The sequence below is a fragment of the Pleurodeles waltl genome, chromosome 7, assembly GCF_031143425.1.
Source record: "Pleurodeles waltl isolate 20211129_DDA chromosome 7, aPleWal1.hap1.20221129, whole genome shotgun sequence".
In the NCBI taxonomy this organism is placed as follows: domain Eukaryota; kingdom Metazoa; phylum Chordata; class Amphibia; order Caudata; family Salamandridae; genus Pleurodeles; species Pleurodeles waltl.
In genome coordinates, this window is record NC_090446.1 from 152,271,270 (window position 1) to 152,297,063 (window position 25,794).

General features: G+C 43.2%; 1 protein-coding gene across 1 annotated transcript in view; it reads left to right on the forward strand.

The window, feature by feature from the left end:
• The first annotated feature begins 317 nt into the window (after positions 1-317).
• Positions 318-25,794, forward strand: part of LOC138303893 (androgen-induced gene 1 protein-like) — a 128,183-nt gene continuing 102,706 nt past the window's right edge. Inside the window, exon 1 of the mRNA XM_069243424.1 lies at positions 318-544. Within this exon, the coding sequence (XP_069099525.1) occupies positions 386-544 (159 nt within the window). The 5' untranslated portion in view covers positions 318-385. The remainder of the gene's footprint in view (positions 545-25,794) is intronic.

The window sequence follows — 25,794 nt, forward strand, 5'->3', positions numbered from 1 at the left end:
AACTATAATTTCAGAAATAAATAATGGCAATGTATCGCCCAAAAAAACGTTCAAAATCTAGTCAAACAAAGCATTCAGTTGAAAAAATAAACAGAGGTTGAAATCACGACTTCTTGTAATTCTAGCATGAGCGTTTTTTTTATAACTAACCCTGAAAATTTCTAAGGATGCTAAATAAATCAGAATACATGGGTTGTTCTTAAATTCAGCGGCATTTTCTTTAAACAATTAAAGTTCTCAAGGAACTAGCACCATGCTAAGATGGCCACCACGTTCGCGGAGGAAACAAAACCGGGAGTTTAACATTCCGTCTTTTATTTCTCACTGTTTCCATGCCGCTCGTATCCTGTAACAGCAAAACATAGAAGGGGCGCTTTTCTCATGTATGATGGCACGGGGTCCAGTACTTCTCACATTGCATCTGGCTGGCTTCGCCTGGAACATCTTTAGTGTGTTTAAGAACTTGGAGGTCACTGGCCTGACCCCGAGACATGGAGCCCACACGTATGGTGGTCGCTGGAAGTATTTGACCTTCATTAACCAGGTGAGCGACAGCGCGCTTCGAGTCACACTGGGGTCACGATTATAGGAGTGTAGACACGGACAACAGACTTAATTTACCAAGACAACAAACTAGCCTCACACGAAAAGAAAGACAGCGCCTACATATTAATAAATGGAAACAATGCATCAAAATGAAAATGAGTATTGTTATAACTTTAAAAAAAAATGTATTTAGTACTATACAACGTGGCGTAACGAACAGAGCTGCCGTCTTTGCAACCTCGGAAATAGGTTCAAGTCTCAGCGTCTGCCTAACAAACAGCCTGTGATTCTGGGTAATTCACTTAATCTCCCCTTGACCATGCACAATTATTGTGTCTTTGTGGGATGTAACTGGTGCCGAATTTGCGCTATATAAAAAAACAAAAAAGTGCAACATCACGGTAAATGGAAATACCCCACTTTACCGATGCGGTTCTAGAGAAAGGCATGCCACTAGGAATTATATCGGTGAACTTGTTACCAAACCTGATTAAAATAGGCCCAACATAACACTTCACTGAATAAGTAAGAATGCAAGCAGCCAAACTAAATGTGAAAAATACTGTGCAAATAGCAGAACTGTCATGTTTCCCAGATGCATACTTAAGATGCTCAAATAGCCCATGACTTTTATTTGCACTTTAGCACCTGTAGTCCTAATTAAAAAAAAGGCAATTGAATAACCATAGCTAAACGCTTCAAAATACAAAGTTAATACCTGATCAGGACACGCTACTACATCATGGACTATTGAGTTGCAAAAGTCTCATAAATGTATGATGAGAAACACAGAAAACATAAAGGAAGACCAAAGACAATGTATGACACCGTTTCTGAAGGTAGTGTATTTATCTCAGGGCGCTGACAGTAGTTGGTTAACATGCCAGTATTTAAGGAATCCAGGGAGGAAAATGTAGAGACTGAAATTGTGACAATTTGTATTTTCCCATTCATTAACGTTGGTATGGAGGGCGTTTTGAAAGGGAGAAGTTTAAAATATTACTTTATTTGCTGAAAACTGGAGTCTTCGGCATATGCATACATGCATCAATTACCCCAAACAGCCCATGCTTCAGTGGCCTAAATAGTTTATGCATCAGTGGTCCAAGAAGGATAAACCACTGGTCTTGTGTTCTCTTTTGTTAGGAGACAGTTGTAAACAGAATAACGTTTGCAAAATTTCATAATTCTGAAAGCTAATTTGCTGTTGGGTCTGGTATGTGTACCATGTAGGCATAGGGAGATTAAGTATTTTGCCCCGAAACACAGGATGTCAAGTTGATGTGAACACTCGAAATTGGTTCCCCTTTTGCAAAGTCTGCAGCTTTGGCCATAACACCACATTCTCTCTCTTAAGTGAACCATATAATCAAGTGATCAACTGGATAAAAAAACATCAAGACAGCAAATAATTTAAAAGTGCTTTGTTGCTATTTGAGAACTCAGAAAATATGCCCTTATTTTAGTTTTTTAGTGCCCTAACCATAATGTCTATGGGATTAAGACCCTCTCATTTTAATAATTTGTAAATTAAATTCTTTAGTTATTACAGTTTTGATTACATCAAGCATGCCACACTTTTGTAATATGTGTAAAATGTTTTCAGTCTAGTTGTTCATTTAACTACTGTGGCATGAGGGCACACGTTATAGTTACCTTAGGGCACATGTACAGTTACTTGAAATTACTCTAACAAATGAATTTCTATGGTTTGTGCATGTGAAATCTGATCCTAACTATAACTTCCCTGTAACCGTTGTTTTTTTTTTTTTTTTTTTTTTTTTGTAAGGTTTTTTTTAATTCTTTTTCCTAACTGCAATGTCCCTGTAGCCTTGTTTTTTTTTTTCAGTAAATACATATATCACTCAAACTGAGAGTTACTGCTCATGGCCTTGTATGCTTGAATGAGGCCGGTCCATCATTAAACCCTATTGTTCCGGCTCGTTTTGTGTTTCCAGGGTAGCTAATTACCCTTTAAAAAAAAAAATGGATTGTTTCTGCATCTAGGACTGATCACCTGAAATTGCCTGCCCCTCCATTCTTCCCACCAACAGTCTAAGTGGAGAAGAACATCATCTGAGTCAAGAAGATGCTAGTCTACAACTCTCGGCTCCTGTGTGGAAACGCCTGCTGTAAAACACAATCAACTTAGAAAGACATTTCAGTAGTAAAATATAATAAAAAGTAAACTTTTTATGATATTTGAACATTTTAAAAGTGACACACACAATGTAACTAGTATCCTAAAAGTACACACTTTTTTATGACGTATACATTCCACAATTTTTTTTTTCTAAAACTGTACTTCTACCCTTTAATACAGGTTAAACCACTTTTATGCCTGTATCTGGACAAACTAAAAAAATCCCATTACTCAAGCATATAATGGACAGATGCACTAGAGGTGGGCGATTGCGTTACTACTAAGGGGAATACATAAAATCTGATATCAGTGGGTGAGTAGCAGAGGTGATTTAAACTGGTCATAACTGCAGTTCAGGGCCCCAAGTTGTATTAGGAAATGGCTTACACATCCAAGGGTATTAACAATCTTCAGACCTCTGTCTCCAGAGGCCTGCTCACAGCCAAGATGTTCAAGGCAGCAGGTGGGGAAGGGAAGAGCACCAAAATAACATGGACATCGACTGGCAAATTGACACTCACTGGGAGCTAGGTCATTCTATGATAGGATGACATTCAATATTTTAATGGTAGTAGTGTGGGAACCATAGAGATTGGAAACATGATTCTGAGTTCAACAATGTCAAATCCGCATGTACGGAAAACATCTTAAGAATCTTGGTTCCAAGTGGAAATCCTCATATCATTCTTTGACTTGATAACAGGAGATGCAGGGACTCTACAATACTAATGGGTTTGAAACAATCTCTAAGGCTGCACTCCATTCCCACAGTTGGTTTAGAGGCCTAAATGCATACTACCAAAAAGTAGGGCCCTAGTCTTGCCATTTTATGAAAGGCTTAGTCTTAGCCTTTTGGGAAACAGCAGAGGAGTGTTCTGTTATTCAGATCCAGTGGTCCCCCACAAAGACCATACAAGTGCAAGCTACTGGTTAGAAAGGGTCAGAACTTCTTGGAAACTTTGTGCAGAGACAGGCAGCCATCTTCAAATTCAAGCACCCTAGTCAGCCAACGTATAAAACATTGTTGCATGACAAACTAGATGACTGTCAAGAAAGGATACATATTTCCCTAGTCTTAGACATTGTAGAAGCCTCGAAGTTGGTGCTGCATTCACAAAATTAGAGTTAAAGCAAGGCTCACCCTATTCTATTCATTGAATCATGAGATGAGGGGAAGATAATATATAGAACTCCTTTTCACCGTTTTAAATACAAGGTAATGTCCTTCGGGCAATGTAAAGCTCCAGCTATATTCCACTGATTTATCGTTGCTATTTTTTTCTACTCATCACTGTGAGAAAGTAGCCTCTTTCTAGCCTTGTTACCCCCACGTTTGGCCTGTTTGTGAGTATATGTCAGGGTGTTTTCACTGTCTCACTGGGATCCTGCTAGCCAGGGCCTAGTGCTCATAGTGAAGACCCTATGTTGTCAGTATGTTTGGTATGTGTCACTGGGACCCTGCCAGGCAGGGCCCCAGTGCTCATAAGTATGTGCCCTGTATGTGGTCCCTGTGTGATGCCCAACTGTCTCACTGAGGCTCTGCTAACCAGAACCTCAGTGGGTATGCTCTCTCTGCTTTCCAAATTTGTCACTAACAGGCTAGTGACTAAATTTACCAATTCACATTGGCATACCGGTACACCCATATAATTCCCTAGTATATGGTACTGAGGTACCCAGGGTATTGTGGTTCCAGCAGATCCCTATGGGCTGCAGCATTTCTTTTGTCACCCATAGGGATCTCTGACAATTCTTACACAGGCCTGGCAGTGCAGACTGAGTGAAATAACGTCCACATTATTTCACAGCCATTTACCACTGCACTTAAGTAACTTATAAGTCACCTATGTGTCTAACCTTCACCTAGTGAGGGTTGGGTGCAAAGTTACTTAGTGTGTGGGCACCCTGGCACTAGCCAAGGTGCCCCCACATTTTTCAGGGCAAATTCCCCAGACTTTATGAGTGCGGGGACACCATTACACGCATGCACTGTACATAGGTCACTACCTATGTACAGAGTCACAATGGTAACTCCGAACATGGCCATGTAACATGTCTAAGATCATGGAATTGTCCCCCCAATGCCATCCTGGCATTGGTGGGGACAATTCCATGATCCCCCGGGTCTCTAGCACAGAACTCGGGTACTGCCAAACTGCCTTTCCGGGGTCTTCACTGCAGCTGCTGCCAACCCCTCAGACAGCTTTCTGCTCTCCTGGGGTCCAGGCAGCCCTGGCCCAGGAAGGCAGACAAAGGATTTCCTCTGAGAGAGGGTGTAACACCCTCTCCCTTTGGAAATAGGTGTGAAGGCTGGGGAGGAGTAGCCTCCCCCAGCCTCTAGAAATGCTTTGATGGGCACAGATGGTGCCCATCTCTGCATAAGCCAGTCTACACTGGTTCAGGCATCCCCCAGCCCTGTTCTGGCGCGAAACTGGACAAAGGAAAGGGGAGAGACCACTCCCCTGACCTTGACCTCCCAGGGGAGGTGCCCAGAGCTCCTCCAGTGTGTCCCAGACCTCTGCCATCTTGGAAACAGAGGTGTTTGTGGCACACTGGACTGCTCTGAGTGGCCAGTGCCAGCAGGTGACGTCAGAGGCTCCTTCTGATATGCTCTTACCTCTCTTGGTAGCCAATCCTCCTTCCTAGGTAGCCAAACCTCCTTTTCTGGTTATTTAGGGTCTCTGCTTTGGGGATCTCACCAGATAATGAATGCAAGAGCTCATCAGAGTTCCTCTGCATCTCCCTCTTCACCTTCTGCCAAAGGATCGACCGCTGACTGCACAGCACGCCTGCAAAACCACAACAAAGTAGCAAGACGACTAATAGCAACCTTGTATTGCTTCATCCTGCCGGCTTTCTCGACTGTTTCCAGGTGGTGCATGCTCTGGGGGTAGCCTGCCTCCTCTCTGCACCAGGAGCTCTGAAGAAATCTCCAGTGGGTCAACAGAATCTTACCCCTGCAACCGCAGGCACCAAAAGACTGCATCACTGGTCCTCTGGGTTCCCTCTCAGAATGACGAGCGTGGTCCCTGGAACTCAGCAACTCTGTCCAAGTGACTCCCACAGTCCAGTGACTCTTCAGTCCAAGTTTGGTGGAGGTAAGTCCTTGCCTCCCCACGCTAGACTGCATTGCTGGGTACTGCATGATTTGCAGCTGCTCCCGCTCCTGTGCACTCTTCCAGGATTTCCTTTGTGCACAGCCAAGCCTGGGTCCTCGACACTCCTTCCTACAGTGCACAACCTTCTGAGTTGTCCTCCGGCGTCGTGGGACTCCCTTTTGTGACTTTGGGTGGACTCCGGTTCACTTTTCTTCTAAGTGCCTGTTCAGGTACTTCTGCGAGTGCTGCCTGCTTCTGTGAGGGCTCCCTACGTTGCTGGGTGCCCCCTCTGTCTCCTCTTCCAAGTGGCGACATCCTGGTCCCTCCTGGGCCACCGCAGCACCCAAAAACCTATACCGCGACCCTTGCAGCTAGCAAGGCTTGTTTGCAGTCTTTCTGCATGGGAACACCTCTGCAAGCTTCACCGCGACGTGGGACACCCATCTTCCAAAGGAGAAGTTCCTAGTCCTCTTCTTTCTGGCAGAACTCCAAGCTTCTTCCAACAGGTGGCAGCTTCCTTGCACCCTCAGCTGGCATTTCCTGGGCTCCTGCCCACTCTCTACACTGTTGCGACTATTGGACTTGGTCCCCTTGTCATACAGGTACTCAGGTCCGGAAATCCACTGTTGTTGCATTGCTGGTGTTTGTTCTTCCTGCAGAATCCCCCTATCACGACTTCTGTGCTCTCTGGGGGTAGTAGGTGCACTTTACACCTACCTTGGGGTGGGCTATTTTTCTAACCCTCACTGTTTTCTTACAGTCCCAGCGACCCTCTACAAGCTCACATAGGTTTGGGGTCCATTCGTGGTTCGCATTCCACTTTTGGAGTATATGGTTTGTGTGCCCCTATACCTATGTGCTCCTATTGCAATCTACTGTAACTTTACATTGCTTGCATTACTTTTCTTGCTATTACCTGCATAATTTTGGTTTGTGTACATATATCTTGTGTATATATCTTATCCTCATACTGAGGGTACTCACTGAGATACGTTTGGCATATTGTCATAAAAATAAAGTACCTTTATTTTTGGTACTTCTGTGTATTGTGTTTTCTTATGATATTGTGCATATGACACCAGTGGTATAGTAGGAGCTTTGCATGTCTCCTATTTCAGCCTAAGCTGCTTTGCTATAACTACCTTCTATCAGCCTAAGCTGCTAGAAACACCTCTTCTACACTAATAAGGGATAACTGGACCTGACACAAGGTGTAAGTACCTCTGGTACCCACTACAAGCCAGGCCAGCCTCCTACAATCACACCATACTGTTATTGTTATCTTGATGACATTCCAATTGTTTTGAAAACTTAACATGAACAACCTGTCAAAGAAGACCTATATCACCCATTGGTTCATCTTCTACTAGGTAAATCCAATAGTGCTGCTGCTACTAGTAGCTCATGTTTATCTGTGTAACCACTTTAATTAAAGTAGTATCTTGTGGTCTTTCAGTTTGGTGTCCATAATATGGGGTCTGTTCATCATGGGTCCACAGGTGTAACTTGATTGAGTTTGGGGCAGATACTGACAGATCTTCTGCCTTCAGAACCCTCAGAAGCTCGTCCCAGGCTCTTGCCACCAGCAGCAATCCCTGTCTTCTCTTAGCATCCCTAAGCATATTTATCTTTCAATGGTTGCCCATTTGATAAGCTCGGTTTTCCATTTAACCACTGCTTTCCAATTCAATGCAATTTGAATTTTTGCTAGAAGAAAAGCTAGATCAATTAATTTAGATGTGACTTTAAATTTGGCTGGGCGAGGAAAGTGGCCTAGTAGGCAAGGCACAGGCGACCAAGCAATAATATGGTCAGTAACATAACTGATAATTTCTATTATGGTTGTCCAATAGTCATTAAGATGTCCACAGCTCCATACCAGGTTAAATATATTTCCTCCCTCCACCCCCCATCTGGGACACCCAGCTTGAGCTGACTGGAATAATTTGTTTATTATTTCAGGAGTCAGATATATGTTTCAAAATCTGGGGCTGCAAGTTCCCCATCTATCACCTGGAGTTGTAGCTTGGATAGTGCCACCCTTTACCCTCCTTTGCACCAGAACAAATCAGTGAGTAATGTATCTAATTCCCGAAACTTGCTTCTAGGGACCATCACTGGCAGGGTAAATAAGTAATACACTTGTTGCAGTAATGTTAACGTTCTCGCATTTGCCACTTGTCCCGCCACCTACAGAGGGAGTGTATTCAAAACAGTTATTCCTATCCGTAGGAAGGTGATAGCTTTTTCCATGTTCCCTTCTAACATATCCCGCTCCTGACTGTATAATCTGATATCTGAGTATTTTAAGGATGTGCTTTCCCATTGTAGTCCCTGTGAAGGTAAGTTGTGGTCGTGCAAGAGTCTAAGTGAAAATAGGCTGTGTTTTGGCAATTTATGCATAGTCCTGATATGGTTCTAAATTTTTTTATCAATTGAATGGCTTTCTCAAGTTTCGATCTTCAGGAAAAGCAGCATATCATCGATATATTCCCCAGGCATTTATACTGTCAAAGTGTAGCCCTAGTCGTGCTCTGCATGTTAATAATTTGATTGAAACACTGAACAGTAGGGGAGACAGTGGGCATCCCTGTCTTGTGCTACATTTCGCTGTATAAGTGCCTGATATTATCCCCACTCATTCTGACTCCTGCATGCGGATTTAAGGACAAAAGATGGGTCAATCCAATAAATGCCTCACCCAACCCCATCCTGTGCATTATTATCTTGTATAGTTACTCTCAGTTCAAGTTATCAAATTCTTTTTCAAAGTCTACCAACATCACCACAGCTTTTTCATTAATTGAGTGTGCCTTTAGTATTATGCTCAGCACCTTTCTGATGTGTAATGTGTTTTTTTGGCCTGGTATAAACCAGTTTGGTCAGGTTGTATTAGACGTTGCAACTAGGGTAATAGTCGGGAGGCCAACACTCTACTTAGTATTTTGTAATCAACATTTAACATTAACATTAGCCTGTAGGCCATTACGTCGTGCGAGAGCCATCCGAGTTTATGCAGAGGGATCCCTAATGTCTCTCTCTTACGGACTAATGTAGTTTCCGTCCTTCTTTGATGCCCGTAGTGTTGTACCAATCGTGGGGTCAGATGGTTAGAATATTTAGCATAGAATTAACCGAGAGTCTGTCTCGATATTTTATCGGAGGTCATGGTTTTGATAAGTCCCAAGATTTCTTCTGGTGTTATAACAGTACCTAGAGATTCTATGGTGTCAGGTTGGAGGGTGGTCATGGGCAATTCGGTTAAGAAGTCTCTTAGGTCTTGTTCCCTATCCTGGTGTCTCTCTGCTTACAAGGGTGTGTGATCACGCTTCGCCAACTCATTTATTTCTCACTGCCTATATACTCTGGCACTGTGTTTGTTCTCAACGTTCAGAATTTGAGACCGCTCCCCCCCCCCCCCCCCCCCCCCCCTTGGTTGGTTTGGCTAACCATGCAAGCAGGGTTCCTGACTTGTCTCGTTCTGCATGTGTTTTTACCATGTATTCCCTGCAGTCAAAACAGCATAGCTTTTCAATGTATCCTGCTAGTTTCTCTTTAACGGGTGTCAGTGTTCGCTGAAAGTCACTGTTTGTTGGTGCGTCGTTTTCTATATTTTTTAGTTTTTTTTCCTGACTTTCTATCTCTTGTAATAGCATTCTAAGAACATCACCTATTTCTGCAATGCACTGCATTCTGATTATCGTCGTAAATGTTTCCTATTCTATCCGAATGGATGCAGCAGTGTGTTGATTTTCTGTGAACTAGTTGTGTATCCCATCCCCTATAGTTTGATGGAAAAGTGTGTTGTCTATGGTTTAAATATTCAGTCTTTAACTAGGAATGCTGATTTCAAATCGGAATTCAATCCTGATTAATGGCAATGAAGCTATGATCTGAAATAGATTTGGCTAGGTCTATAATCGCTACCTCATATTTGGTGTGCACAAAATTGTATGGAGATGGATGTGCAGATCATGGAGTGTGGAATAGTACGAGTAGTCTCTGTCACCTGGGTGTGCTGTCCTCCATGCATTTGTGACTCCATATTGGGTCTGCCAGGCTTGAAATCTTTTCACAAGTCATCTGACCGTGGAGCTCTGTAGTGGGGGTGGAGCTGTCAAGGTCAGGTTCCCCGACGCAGTTCAAGTTAAATTCCCCTTCTTGGAGAACCAAATGGGGCATGTATGCTGCAATGAGCTGCAATAGTTCTTCAAGGAATCAGCCTTGGTCCAAGTTGAGAGCATATATATTAATTGTTGTTATTTCTCATCCCCTCAGTCATCCACTAATGACCTCATGATGTCCATTTGTATCCACCTATCAGACTAGGATTTGGGATAGGACCCCATGCCTCACTCAGAGGAGAACTCCACGTGCCAAAGCTGAATACGTTGTGTAATGTGTGTACACTCCTTCTTTTCAGATAAGACTGGACTTTGTATCTCTTGGTCAATTTATTCAACCCTTGGACATTCAAGAATAATATTTCATATTTAGTCAGGTTTCCTGTCATTTGGTTATGGATACTGTGTAGAATGTGCTATGTTTCTATATTTGCAGGTTCCTGTCCAAATACTCTGAGCAGGTAATAGCACTGTGCTGCATGTAGGCAACTTAATAGGTTCTATAAAAAAAATACCTGAACCCCCTACCCAGGATAGAAAGGCAACTTCCCCTCCATCAAAACTAGTAAGAACCATACAAATCTTGTGTGTAAATTACACAAACTCTTGTTGCAGGGTAGTGGGCACCGATGAAGGTGAGCCGTCTCACAGCAGCACACTATCCTCTTCTGATCTTATTGATAAGCATTGATGTCAACTCCTCCCAGTTTCCCTAGTTTTGCCTAAAGGTACTGGTGGTTATCGTTAACATGTTACTCCCAACTTTCTTCCCATATCATTATCAAATACAGTGGTGTGGTTCATATGAGATCATCAGCTGATTGAGGTGTCACCCTGGGGATGTCAGTTCCTGAGCTCAAATGCAGTTTTGAGTCAGAAACTGGCTCAGAGTTGTCTTCATCAGCTTCCGATGGGTGATCCTGTTTCGCAGTTCTTAGCCCTGCTGCTGCTGCCAAGGCTCATTGCTTATCTCTTCGGGATTGTTCTTTAATAGGAAATATTTGCCTAGAAGGTGTATTCGGGGACCCTGGTCAACTAGCTTTAAGTTTCCATGGCGTGACGGTAGTGGTTCCCCACTTTGTGACTGTGTATCATTCCACTTCCGCATTTCACGTGGATCTGTAAAGAATTTGGTGCTGACGTTAGTCACAATCTTGGTTTATCCTAAAGGGGCATTGCATATTTAATGTTCATCTCATGCAGCCGTTTGTTATTTTTATTTATTTATTTTTTTCTTCTTCCACAAAGGAGGCCCTTAGTTTTTACTCTAGCATTGTGAGGTCTGGGAAGATCATTATTTTGTGATTTCTAGAAGGCGCTATCCATTCCCTCGCTCATTGCTCAGAATTTTTTCTCCGTCTCTGTAGTGCAGTAGTTTAGCCAACACTGGGCTGGGAGGTGATCCGGAAGGGGGCAGTCTACCAGGTACCCAGTGGCCTATTCCAGTGCGAAGAAGGATGAAAGGACCTCGGGTACTATTGAGTTATTGATCCATATTTCCAGAAAAGTGATTATGTTTTTTCCTTCTAGGCGTACAGGTAGGCCAATGATACGGACGGTATTTCTACGTGCTGAGCCTTCTTTATCTTCAGTTCTGAGTTCCAACATCCTGACTCACTCCTCTATCCCAGATATTGTCTCCTTCAAAGTTCCCATTTCTGTCACCAGTTCGGTCAGGGCATGTTCAGTAGTTTTAATTCTCTTGGCCATTTTGTGGTCATCAGCACGCAACTGGCCAATATTAGCCATTACTATGTCTATTTTGCTTTGGATGGCCTTTCTCATGTCCCTGATTGCCAGGACAATTGAATCCATTGAGGGAGGTGTAGTGTTATCAATCTGCTGGGAAGAGCAGAGTGTTCTCTCCTCTGTTTCCCCTTACGAATGGAACATCGTTTGCTTATCTTCATCCAGCATCTTCCATTTAGAGTGCTTTTCCATTCCGTTTCTGGTCACCTGAATTAGCGTGAGTTCCAGCGCTCCATATACTACGGCCATTCTCGGTAGCCTGGATTCCTCCACTTGCTGTAGTAGTTTCTCCTTGTCAAGTATGGTGATACGGTGTTCACTCTCCTCCAGCCATCAGTGCCACCAGTCAGTCCCTCCAGTGAGTATTCGGGGTTCCCAGAGGATTGGATCCGCTCATTTAAACTGCTGGGAAGATCACCCACTACTTAGGGATCTCACATTACTGCCCTGGTGACTCCAGTGTGATTCTATCTGAAAGAGCACTAGGCCCTGCTGGTAATATCCATGCACTAGTATTATTGTGACTGAATCAGTTCCTCTACTCCGTGGGCCTTATTTTCCCCTCCTGTGCCACAATCTACCAGCGTGTGTAGCATTCACAATTTAATTATATCTTTGCCATCAACTCTGAGCCCCCCTGGTTCTTAGAGACATTGAAGGTATCTCCAATTGGGCCAGAGACTTTTCAACCAGGCTGCTGCCATCACCCCATGTGACCACAGCTCACTTGTTCCACTCAGGGGCCGACCCATCAGGTGCACATGGCCTCTGTCGAGTCAGTACATTACTTACCGCAAAGTTCAGGCCGCCACAGCGTATTTCCAGTTATCACTGCACTGTGGGGGCCCCCATCTTGATTTTCATCGTTCGTCCATACATGAGCTGTATTCCTTGACAAAGTGTGCTTTCTGGCTCTCATTTAATTGTTGTATGGACCGAGGTAAGATATTTATATCTGCCACTTAATGGTGGGGTAGAGGGGGCAGGAGTGCAGCCCAGGGAGCTCTACAAGTTGCTTCTTACTCAATAGGTGTCAAGCAAGTTCTCAATGTAGTACTTGAGATTCATTTTGTATTCTTAAGGTGTTGCTGATGACAATCACAGTAAAACATATTAGATTGGCTTCCATCAACAGCTATTCCAGACCCTTAACATTTGTTAGGATTTATACATCTTTATACAATATGTATTGCCAACTATTGTGTATTTTCTGCTCCCAATACTGACCTTTTCAAGAAACAGAAACCCATTTCTTGGACATCAACAGCCCCTAAAACTGTTCCCCACTGCACTTATCTTGATTGAGTTAGACAGCAATAAATCATTTATTATTAGGATGCAGACATCTGACTATGCTAAAGAAGCAATCGTAATTAATTTTTATTCATAAGGTACAGTACATCCTGCAACATTTTCCATGTAAACTTGCAACACTTGAAATGCACTACACTGTTCTAGAAGGAGTTTTTTCTTTCTTCTTTTGGGAGCTCAACGTCATGTCATGATCAAAACGTTCTACAGTCGAGGGGTTCTGAGAAGTTGGCTCAGTGGGTGTGAATCAGAATTGTAGGGTCACCGACAAACCCAATGTCAACAGGCTACCCACTAAAATGCTTCAAGGGTTATCTTTAGACCAAGACGATTAAACTATATTTCACTGCACTGAAGTCCTGACATTGATTCCTGATTGAATACAGAACTCTGTCAAAAAATGAATTAACAAAACATAGGTGCTGTGGCTTCAAAGTGACCATCACAGCCTCCATAGAACAAGGATGAAGTATCTCATCTATGCCACCTTTAAGTCGGAAAAAGCTACATGTAATCAGATGGCGAATGTTACAAGCTCTCTGCCTTGTCAGGGTAAAGGACCATTATATTACAGCTGATGCTTAGACAGTGTCCAGAAAACAAGCACCATGGATTGTCATACCTCCTTACAAAAAAATCAATATTAGAGTCAGTCTTCTCAGTCCAAGAGACAAACCTCTTGAATTTCTTAATCAGGAACATTTAAAATTCAGAAAGCAGGAGAAAATGTGGTTGTGACTTTCTTGAAATAAGTACCAGTTAATGGATGCCTATACATGCTTGGAACAATTATCTACTGCCAGCCTACTTGCAGTTTGTACAATTCGGATAACTCTCTGATCACATAAGACAGGCAGGCCTCCCAGGATTTTGGAGGCAAAGCAGCTTGGAGGACGAGTAGACTTTAGTACAAGTTGGCAGGAACAGCAGACAGGCCGGCAGGGCTGGGACCAAGTCATGTGCTTCTTCCTCGAGCTTTGCTTTTGCAGCTCTTAAGTGTCCTCCTTCATAGGTCAGCAGGAATCTGATTTTCTGGTGCCAGGGGCTCCCCTAAATACTAAATGTAGGGGCATTTAAGTGAGTGTAGGGTAGTTGCTGATGGGCTACTAATCTTTGGGGTCACGTTCCCCTATGTGACCGCTTCCTGTGGGAAGTGGGCACAACCCTGTCCCAGAGTTCCTTCTTCTGCCAACACCAAGATGGTAGATTTCTAAATGTGGTGTCCATAACAGGCAACTCACCTTAGAGGTGGAACTGACCTGAGTGGTGGTCACACCTCCCTGAATACTACATTTCCTGCCTGGCCCGGTGCTAAATGAGCCCTTGGGTGGGTGGGTGGTGAGGCACCTCTCCTCTGTGTGAAGCCAGATCTGCATACCAAGGGCGGTGGGGTTCTTTGAAGGTGCCTGCCTTGGAATGCAGAATTGCAGGTCATCCTGTTTGGTGGGGTGTGTAAACACCTCGCCCAGAGCAGGCCTTGTCTCTGACCACCCGAGAGCAAAAGCTGTCACTAGGGAGGCAATATCTTGTTTGGTGGTGGCAGGCTGGCTAAAACTGGTCAGTCCCCCACATGGGTAGTTGGTAAGTTTTCAGGGGCCACCTCTAAGGTTCCCTCTGGGTGTATGTATTATTAAATCCATCAGTGAGAGTTTATTAATATGAGAAGTTTGATACCAAACATCCCTCTTTTCAGTGAAGCCATCATGTAGCTGGGGAACACGTGTTGACCGGTGTCCAACACATGTACTTAAAATGGGCTCGCTGTCAACTCGCTGTGTCTGAGAATCAACAAATACATCTCAGGGGCATATCTGCTCTTGCAGATACGTCCTCACATGCAATGTATTGCACCCTGCCTTAGGGCTGTAAGGCCTGCTGTAGGGGTGACTTAGATATATTGCATGCAGTGTTAGGGGACATGGGACACAGGCTGTGGGTCATGTCACATTTTCACTTTTAGCTGCACCAAGACAGACAGTCTTCAATGACAGTCTGCATGTGCTAGGTGAGGGGGCCATGAGGGTGGCATAATACATCCTGCAGCCCTTGCGGACCCGGTTTATTACCCATGCCTTAGGTACCAGAGGGACTTATGGGGGGGCAAGCTTATTGTCAATTGGGGAAGAATTGCACAGCTTTAGGGAAAGAGCTCTGACACTGGGGACCTGGTTACCAGGAACCTAGTGCGCTTTCAGTTAAAATTGCATCATTTACCAGGCAGAAAATGGGGGTGACCATATAAAAAAGGGGCACTTTCCTACACCGATTCATCCAGTTCTCTCCAACAGTACTTAATGTAACACTTACCCCCATCTGCTACCATAATAAATGGACATCCTACAGGTTAATTATTCCCTCGACAAACTGCTCATCGGGTAATTTACCTCCTTTTGCAATGAAATTGCTAACTCTGAAAGTATCACACTGTGTCTCTAGAATACACTGTCCTTATACACTAGGATTTCTTTCTTCACAGATTGCTGTGCCTTATGCACCCGTTCTCCCCACTTCACAGTTCTCACTAAAATGTGATGCGTCCCCCTCAGGGAAAACTAGTCTCACACTTTCTGTCCTGTCACTCCCTACCTCTCCTATCTACTCACACATTAAGACTCTGTCTTGTAGTCTCCATCAACTCCTGTACTATTCACCAGTTGTCAATCCTCCCTTCGACCATGTCCTTATTCACCTTACCCTTGAAGTTCCTTCTCCACACCCACAACATCCATTACGTTGGTTTTTCAAGCCGAAATAAATTGCCTGAATGGTTATCCCATGTGTCTTCACCAAACCCACAGCTCTTATTTGTATCTTATTTCGTATCTTCCCATGGTTTCAACTCCACCTTACACTCTTCATTGGAAACACATTATCCCTTATATAACCTTGCCACCTCCGCTCCTAATGCCAAACCAAGAAATCTCCTCTGAAATTGGTTCTCTAAAATTCAAGACTACATTGCAGAGAGAGGAAATCGAGTTAAACCAATTACCTGCAAGAGAACAAAATACACCTCAATGAGCTTTCTGTTGATCACTAAGTACTAGTGTTAACTTTGTGGATTAATCCAGTCTCACCTTTGACCATCCCGGCTAGACAGTCATTCTTACTCCCTTTATACTATGACTACTTCAGCTAATCTCCTATCTAATAGCTCCAATCGATTCATTCAGTGAACATTTCGCTTGCTACTATTCTCAGAGTTCCACTTTCCTCCTATGTTCCTTTATGCTGTAGTCTTCGACCCCCATAACATTGGTCAACACATCCTTTGACCTCAACCCCTTTCAAAAGGTTCCTTACTTGTGTGCACACTCCTATTTTTTCTGTCTCCGTGTCCTGAAGCTGCGTGAACTATCATAATGCATTACTTGTTCACCAATGTAACATATCTCTGTTGACTGGTGTCTTTCCTCAGTGCTTCAAAAAAGCTGTGGTACCATTGTTACTAAAAACAATGATGGCTGTACCTTATTTAGTAACACAAAAGGCTGTTGGAAGGAGTGCTGAACAATGCGAACACTCACCCCCAGTCACAGATCTGGGTTTAATCCATTGTTCTTTTGCTCACCATGCCACCCCAGTTTGGACACAGTCATATGCAAATCAGTCTTGACCCTGTTTCTCATGGGAACAGTGCAGCCTCACCTGCCAAGCCAGGTCCTCCCTGGACCGGAAACAAGCATCTTGGGACCGGCTTCAGGGTATCACCCTTCATCAGCCAGGCTAGCTGGAATCTAGTGGCACAGTGAGCAAGAGACCCACGTCTGGGCATACCCTTCCCACTTAGGGCAACTTTAGCAACACAAAAGGATGACTGACGGAGTGCTGAATAATGCAAACACTCAGCCCCAGTCACAGATCTGGGTTTAATCCATCATTCTTTTGCTCACCATGCCACCCCAGTTTGGACCCTGCCATATGCAAATCAGTCTTGACCCTGTTCCTCATGGGAACAATCCAGCCCGAACTGCCAAGCCAGTTTCTTCTCTGGACCAGAAACAAGCATCCTGGGACCGGTTTCAGGGTATCACCCTTCATCAGCCAGGCTAGCTTGAATCCAGTGGCACAGTGAGCAAGAGACCCACGTCTGGGCATACCCTTCCCACTTAGGGCAACTTTAGGAACACAAAAGGATGAGGGACGGAGTGCTGAATAATGCAAACACTCACCCCCAGTCACAGATCTGGGTTTAATCCATTGTTCTTTTGCTCACTATGCCAGATATAGTAGACAATTATAAAATAACAGTGAATACCTTGAAGACAGTAAGATACTCGTGAATTTAAAACCAAAGAACAGCATTGGAAATTAGACAGTCCTTTTCACCCGAGTTGCATGCAACAGAGAATCTAAAAAAACAAAAGATGTTTTAAACATCAAAGCACCACAATACAATGTCATGAGCACATCTGCTCCAAACATGTATATTGTCAGCTAAGTTCCAAAGGAAGTGAAATTCAGATCCCTGAGAACAGCCAAGAATAGGAAGATGAGAGACCAGCCTAATGAAGTTTAAAACTTTGATCATTTTCCGGATCGCATGGTAGCTTCTTCAATCAATTGTGGAAGATTGATTGTTGTTCAGTTGTTGTTGGTATTGGACATAGTCATACCCAAAAATAATGCAACCTACCATTAAGCTAGAAATAAGCCATTGATGTAATTTATCCTTGCCCTGGAAGGTATCCTGTGGCAACATATACTCTCAAAGTGAAGTCCTTTGTTATTAAAGTCTATCTAAATGATAAAGTATAAAAAATATAATGAATCACTGACTACGTCGAGGTTAGAGCTTACAATATCGAAGTGTATATCTATTTGTACACATCAATGTGGAAGCGTCACTGAAAGAAACCCAGTGAAAACATTGTCACTGAGAGAGACCCCGTATGGTCCCTATACATATAGCACTATGGTCGAAATAAGCTGCAACCATTCTATTGTACTCTACTGCACTAGCCACTCCCTTTTATGACACTGCACACTAAAGCACTCTACTCTGCAGTACTCTATGCCAGTGCACTCTACTCTGCATTGGTGGTGCCATCTGCCAATACTCGCTTATCATTTTTCTTTAAGATTTTTGCATTGCTGGTGTTCAATCAGCTTATCAACTACCTGTCTAGCAGTCACCAGCTGGATTGCCTCTAGCTTGGGTTTTGGGCTTGTCACTTATAAGAGACAGTCCTAAGTCTTGTCTTTCCCTTTACCTCCTTTGCTCTGCACATTCACTGTATCAATATTCATTTCACTGGTCAGTTGTGTTTGTTGCTGTAGATCATTCAATTCTTTATTGGTATCAAGAACCCAAGCATAGTTCTCTTCACACCTTGCAGACTTGCTTTTGCTGTTTCCTTCTGTTACGTATACCCACAATATAGGTATTCCCAAAGACTGGGTCCTTTGTCCGCTGATAATCTTGCTCTACGCTTGCTAGCTGGGTGCTGTTATATCCGCCTACGGTTTCCCATTTGATATAATCCATGCAATGTTGATACCGAAATCCGATTTTTCTTCACTTCTTTTATCAGATTATTATTTTTACTTGGGTATCCTATTCCCTCCCAGCAATCGAGTATTGGATGGCCCTCCATGATCCCATCATGCTCAACTCTTTCAGCAACTGAAATTATCTCTAAACTCCTTCTTTCAGTTCCTTTGAGTTCCTTTAACCCTAGAATGGTGTCTTCTCCAACAATACATAACCTCGGTATACTTTTTGACTTAAACTTGTGACTGGACTCTCTTGTAGCCTGCATGGTCGTGGCAGCTAGATATCAGTTGTTAAATATCAGATTGATCCATCCTTATCTTCATTCCTCATAAAAATCTAAAAAGGTAGTATTTCAGCTCTTGTCCTCCTTGCTTTGTTAGTAGCTGTCTTCATAATCTATTACTCCATCATCCTGAAGACCAGTTTGAATGCAAGTTGCTTTCTTTCCTTCGAAAGCTGCATTCAGTGTTATCATGAACAATATCAGTAGACAACCTATAATTGGGGCTGTGGCCAGTCCTGCTGCTTCCAATACCTTTTAGTCCACATTGGGTAATCGAATAAGCTATAATGGCTTCATCTGTCTACATGACACAGGTGGCACAGGTGACCCTCCTTTAGCATGTATCAACCAACATTGAAATTGCCTTGCTAAATTAAACAATATACATAACAAAGTACCTGCTAATCAGAAGTCATAATTGACAATACCCATGTTTACCACCTCTTCGCCCAGCCAGCTCGCCTCGGCTGTTAAATGCACGGGACGTATACACCACCAGGTCAAATGCCTTTGAGTCTTCTTTGACTATTTCTTCATACCACGCTTCAATAAACGCTTACTTTGGCCTCATAAAACCTGGCAGGACAAAATCAAAGAGAACTTAGAAGTAGACACTCAATCCCTTATCTTACAATGTTTAATTTCCAGTAGCCCCTTTGTGCATAGATGAAAGAGTCAGACATAAAACACTTTCAAATTAAAACACTGATTCCACACCATGGAGAAATTACAAATATACATCCCCAACCCTATAACACTACTGCCTGCCCAATTTGCCTCTCTCATGTTTCATAAACACCTCTGCCATTAACTCAGTAAACTAAATAACACTTTAACCTCTAAAAAGTTCCCACCATTCTTGGACACCGCCTCTATTCCAAGCTAGTGTCCCATTTCCCCCCTTAATCTTTTGATTTTGTTTATGTCGGTCCCAGTGCCCACGGCATAATTTCCATTCTCACCGTGTGACGTTAAATCACTTCAGGAAACTGTCCAAAACCTTATTTACCTCTGGGAACATCCCTCCAGTACAGCGGAATTAAGGATTACATGTTATTCCTACCGCATACAAGCTTGTTCATGAGATGTATAACCCATGTCATTAAAAACTGAGAAGTTCTTTGGCAGAATTTAAGGTATATTGAAAGCATGACTAGAACTGCAGACTATAATTTGTTATATTTTACGATGCTGATGTACTATTTTATTTGAAACAACTCAAATTGACTATTATGCACAGTTACTTAATAGATTAAGGAAAGCACCGTCTACCCATTACTCTGCATTCTGTCAGTAGATAACATGCTAAAATACCTTGCATTTCTGAAGCTGTTGGGGGATCTAAAAGTTTTTTATGGGCTTTGGATCAATGCCACATAATTTATTAACCGAGAGAAACATCTGGGCTAACTGTGTTTAGATATATTAGAAGTATTCAGGGTAACATTTCAGATGGAAAATGTAGCTGTTTTTTTCCTCCAGGTTATAAGCAACTAACAGAAGGACTATACATGTCCAGGCAAATTTCTTGATGGCTTGCTAGCAGACCGAAAAGCAATAAAAATGCGTTAAAGAAATATATAGTAATAGGCATGAAAAAAAACTGAAGACCTTCGGGGTAAATTGCACGTACACCTATGTAGTCCACCTTCATGTCTCTTATCATAAAATTAGAGTCTGGTATGATACATGTCTTTCCTCTATCTCTAGGTAGTAAAATTTAAAAAAGCCACCGGCCATCTAGCCCATGTAGGGAGGAAACCAATATTTCCTTTTCTCACTAGGGCATCTCTCTGCAGGAAAATATATGCAGAGATAATTACGTGCTTTTTAATGTGTTTTTGTTGGCTGTTGCAGTAGTTCAGGAATACTATAGGAGAAGAACACCACTTTTGTACTTCCCAAAGTTACAAATTGTGTGTGCTTCACCATGCTGCACAGCTTCCCCTTTAAGGTTTAGCAGGACACGTTTCCAACAAATACTTATTTTGCGTGAAACTTCTCTTGTTACGTGTAGGCTTTGCAGAATTTTTATCTCAAAACTGATTGTATTTTAACTGAACATTCCACCTTAAATCAGCTCACCCCCCATTCTCCCCATAACCCTTATAGTATTACTTATCAATCATTATTTCAACTTATTTTTGTGGGTCGAAGCAGATCCATTAGAAGTCTGTGTTTTACTTCCAGTCTTCGTCCCAAGTAGCACAAATTGAGATGCACTTGACATGTTGTAGAAGCATCCGTTGGTTTTTGAAGTTTACTTTTCCGAGATCTCGGCAGACCATGGCCGTAATCCCACAAAGAGGCAGAAACTTCTGTCAGGCAGTGCTTAATTTGTGCTTGTTGTTTCCGGTGCCAAGCACCGGCACTTATTTTTGAGGGCGGGGGCTTATTCTTCAGCCTCAGGCATTTGCCGCGAGCAAAAGACACGTGGGAAAGACGGAGGAAGAGAAAAACGAAAATGCGTCACAATGAGAGAAAGTAGACAGCTGCAAGAGTGAGCTGAAGGGGCAGCGAATGGCTGTAAGTGGATTGAAGAGGCCCGAGATGGCTCCAGGATTAGCTGCCTCAGTATTCCGTGTTCGCACATATAAATACAGCAGCCGTGTGTTTAAGAGGAGGGTTTTGGGCACCGGCACTCTTTTTTATTTACAAATTAAGCACTGTGTCAGACTTTAGGCATGACTACTGCCTAGCTTAAGGTGTAATTATAAAGGGGCCCCTAGTGGCAGACGCTTCTGTCAGCAGAACAGTTTGCCAGTCAGCAGCATTGAGCTGGTGGGGGTATATTCCGTTGGGCCATCCCCCATACAAAACCTGGCCTAGCCCACTTCCACGCTTCAAAATGCTGGGTCAGCTGTATGGCTCCACCTGTAAGAACAATACAAAGCTCCAAGAAATAGACAAGCAATTTATTGGGCTAAATCTGGACATGTATGTAAGTGGGTCTCCTTGAAGTCTGTCAGAGGTGGGATGCTCAATGATACACTGTTCTTCCTTTCAGTGACGAGCACAAAGGCCCTCCCTCTCAGCGTGAGACCCCACACAGTCCTCCCGGGTCATCAAACACACAGTCCTCTGTCACCAAACACATTTCGCAACAGCGGTGTGGTCGACATGTAGGCAGAAATGGCTGTACAGAGTGAAAAGAGACATGTACCACTTTTACCTGCCTGTCCAGGTGGAGATGTATATCTAACTGTAAAGTTAACACTATTAAAGAAAACTCCCTCTCACACTTGGGTTGAGTCTGAATACTGTTTATTGCAAAAATTAGTAGTCTGTGAGTCACAGCTCTTATCGATAAGAGGGTCCTCCTACACTGGCAATCGAGACAATCTCCCCAAAGGAAGGCAAGATGCAAATTTGTACACTGCGGTTTCTAATCAAATTGCATTATTCAAACCTGAGAATTACAAGCAGGTGTGTAGCTGGGCTCACGAGAGAGCTGGTAGACGGCCTTTTTTTTAACGACAATGACAACAGTTTCATCCGAGCGAGCTGCTTTGCAATGTCTCCAGGGCCTAGACACGTCTCGCCTCGAAGAAGAGTGCGTCCGGTGAGCAAAATTAGCATGAGCAGAAAAAAACAGGGTGTTTATGTCCAGTAATAATATTTTTGCCAAACTGACAAGAACTGCTAGGTAGATATGGATGGGTTTCGTGGAGCCACCACAGGACGTGAGCATGCTTGAGTTCTTGTTAGACATGGGCACACCTAGGCAGCCAGTCTCCAACCTTTACTAGGACTCTAAGGGCAGATGGGATTAAACCTACAATACTAGACAAATCTAAAAGAGAAGAGTATCTGTCAGAGCCAATGATGGAGGGGGACTGAACTATGGCATGTGCACAGGTCCAAGAGGTGTCTAAAGTATGAGTAACTAAACTGGCTCTTTTGTATGTGCTGCATTTGACCTATTAAATGTTTTCAAGATTAATTAGCTACCTATTGTTTCTTCGAGACAAATTTGCCTCAAAAAATCTCTCGTAAAGGAGAGTCCACCACATTCAGGCCTTAATCCTGATATTTCAGCCACTGTCCTTGATTTCAGTAAGGTCGACTCTGAGGCTACTGGGACTGATGACCTAATTCATCCTCTTAGTCAAGCACAGCAGGGGGCATATGTAATGGCATATTAAGTCTCAGTCGACCTAACATCCAGGGGATCTCTCTGGGCTAGTCCAGATCTCTGAGGAGAATGCATAAGACCTGCATTGGTGGTTGCTTGACCATGATTGGACATTGTGTGTGAGAATGCAGATTACACGCACCTGCCACCATCTTGCAGTGGTATTTGTTATAATTTGAAAAAAATCCAAGGTGACCACCCATGCTTGGAATTGCATTCTCGTGCTAGGCCACCATTATAACTCTGGCACAGAGGCAAAGAGTCTTAGGAGTTGCGCTGACAGTGCACCATAAAGACGTAATACACTGTCAGTGCGCTGCTTGAGGGGAGCCCTCTGGAGAAGGGAAAGGCACACCTGAGACAGCCTTGGGCACGTGAAGGCACCCGCCTGCTGGGGGATCTCTGCCCCTCCCCCTGAAGTATACCCAGTGCCTGCACTTCAGCTTCAGTCAGCTGGTCCATCTTTCACTAATGCGCCGCCCACAGGGCAGGTGTGAGTGCGCAACTACCCTGGGGGCAATGCAGTGATCATAATAGGGTCCCCTGGGGAAGTCGCTGAATCCCTCAGAGCACTCACTGCAGATTGTAAAATGCCTTAGCAGATGTTTTTTTTTTTAACACATATCTCTGGCTTGTTCTTCCAGTTTAGATGGGATTTCTTGTTGTGTGCTCATGGTGCAAAGCTCCTGCTTCTTAAGGGCCTCCTTAGCCTCTTTCTTATAATGCTCACCTGCAACCTTGTGTGCCATGTTTGATAAGATTTCTCGCAACTCACGTTAGTCCACCCCCCCTTGCCAAAACAGACTGCAACTTGATGTGTTGGAATTGAGTACAAACTAGGTCCAAAGATCAAGCAATCAAGAAAGAAAAACGTGCAATAAACATCACTGTGTCCAGAGCCGTATTTCAGTCTTGGATCATTGCAAATGGAATAGAGCGCTTTTACTCCTCGCATCAGACCGCAAGGTGAAGGGATTTCATGCCAGCATGTGCCAGTCATATCAGATGGGAAAGTTCATCATTCATCCATCGTTGCCTGCTGGTTATGCTTGACATATCTTGCACATTTACATTGACCCTTGGCCAAGATCCAGCCTCGCTTCCTCACACAACACAACGTGGTGGTGGTCTTAGATCCTTTAGACTGTGTAGAGGTTCTGCAGGCTGCGAAGAAGCAAAAGTCATTAATCTTTGGTTATCATCACCAATTCAAAGCCCTATATCAATGTAATCTGGCAACAGCCATAAATGTGCCCCATAGTTAGTTTGATCCACAGTCCTGCCTAGACATGAATGAGGGAGTGCAAGAGGTTTCCACCGAGGGGGATCATGCGCACAAAATCTGGAGCCTTCCTTGCAGTTTGTGTGGTGGCTCTGGTTCTGCCAGCCCCCGGAATCTGTGGAACTTATTAAGGAGTATGAATATTCACCATCGAAAACCCTAAATTTTAATGAAGTGTAGCATGCATCTTCTTTTCTTTTCCTTCCTTGCCTCGGAGTCTTTGCCTTGATTGCTTCAAAGCTCCTCCTCTGATTTGAACGAGTTGTATGGATATGTAGTTTGAACAGCAAAATCTAGCACCCTCTATGAGTGGTGAGCAGAAAAACACATTTATCAGTGATTTCAGGTGTAGCACACCCTTTTCCTATACACATAAGCTATGCACAAATAGATGAAAAAGGAAGTTATTTGTATTGCATTGACTGATGTATTTATCCATGCTAGTACAGCTCTTGTGCTTAAAGTTAAGATGTACATTGTAACTGTCCCTCCCATCTCTCAACCAGTTTCGCAAAGTGTTTTTCCTAGGATAGTGCATGTCTAGCTTTATTTTCAGGTGGGATTGGACAGCACAGCTGTCGCTAGCCCTAATGTGCCAGAACAGAGCGCTAAGAAGCAGTTGTGAGAGATTGTCTCAGCAGTGCATAATTTGTAAATAAAAACATGCCAGTACCCAAAGCTCTCCTCTGAAACCACGCGGCTACTGCAAATAAATGTGCGAGCACAAAATACTGAGGCAGCGTAATCCTGAAGCCATCTTCGGCTTCTTTAATCAATTTACAGCCACTCCCTACCGCTTCAGCTCACTCTTGTAGCTTTCTGCTTTCTCCCTTTGTGACGCTTTTTTGTTTTTCTCTTCCTCCGTCTTACCCATATGTGTCTTTTGCTCTCAGTAAATGCTTGAGACAGAAAAATAAGTGCTGGCCCTCAAAAATAAGGACCGGTGCCCCGCACTGGAAACCAACGGCTCAAATTGAGCACTGGGTCTAAGCCTATGCCTGCATTTAGATTTTCTCCTCTGCAGTTTATTTTGTACAGACGCTGCGCACTTTCCCTGAAAGAAAATGTTTGTATTGAGATATTTGTCCTTTGGAAATATTTCTGCTCAGTACAGTATACCACTTTTAACAAACAAGCATTTACAATGCAGTGGGTATCACATTTGCTTAGGGTAGAGCTATTGGTGTTGTAAATTCATAACTAGGCTTTTCTTGCCACATAAATTGGTCAATCTTATATCATAATTTGGTCCTTTCCTGCCACATAATTCCAGTAGCCCTGCATATAACTAAAACACACCCATTTACCTTCTTTCTCTATCTGCAGCTAAAAATGAAAATGGTGACATTTAGCATCCTAATTAAAATTTGCCATGCTAATTCCAATAGAATACAATTTTAACTACCCCACAATCAGAGTTGCTGGCTGGCTAACACAATTCGCAAAACAAAACAGTCACGGAGGAGTAACAAGAGAAATAAACCAGAACGGTCACCCAAACATATCAAGAGTGTTCAAACCGTCATAGTGTAACAAGGATGTTAAGTTGGCCTGAATCATGGTCATAATTACAATAAGGAGAGATTAATAAAACATATACAATTATCATATGAACCTTTAACAGTA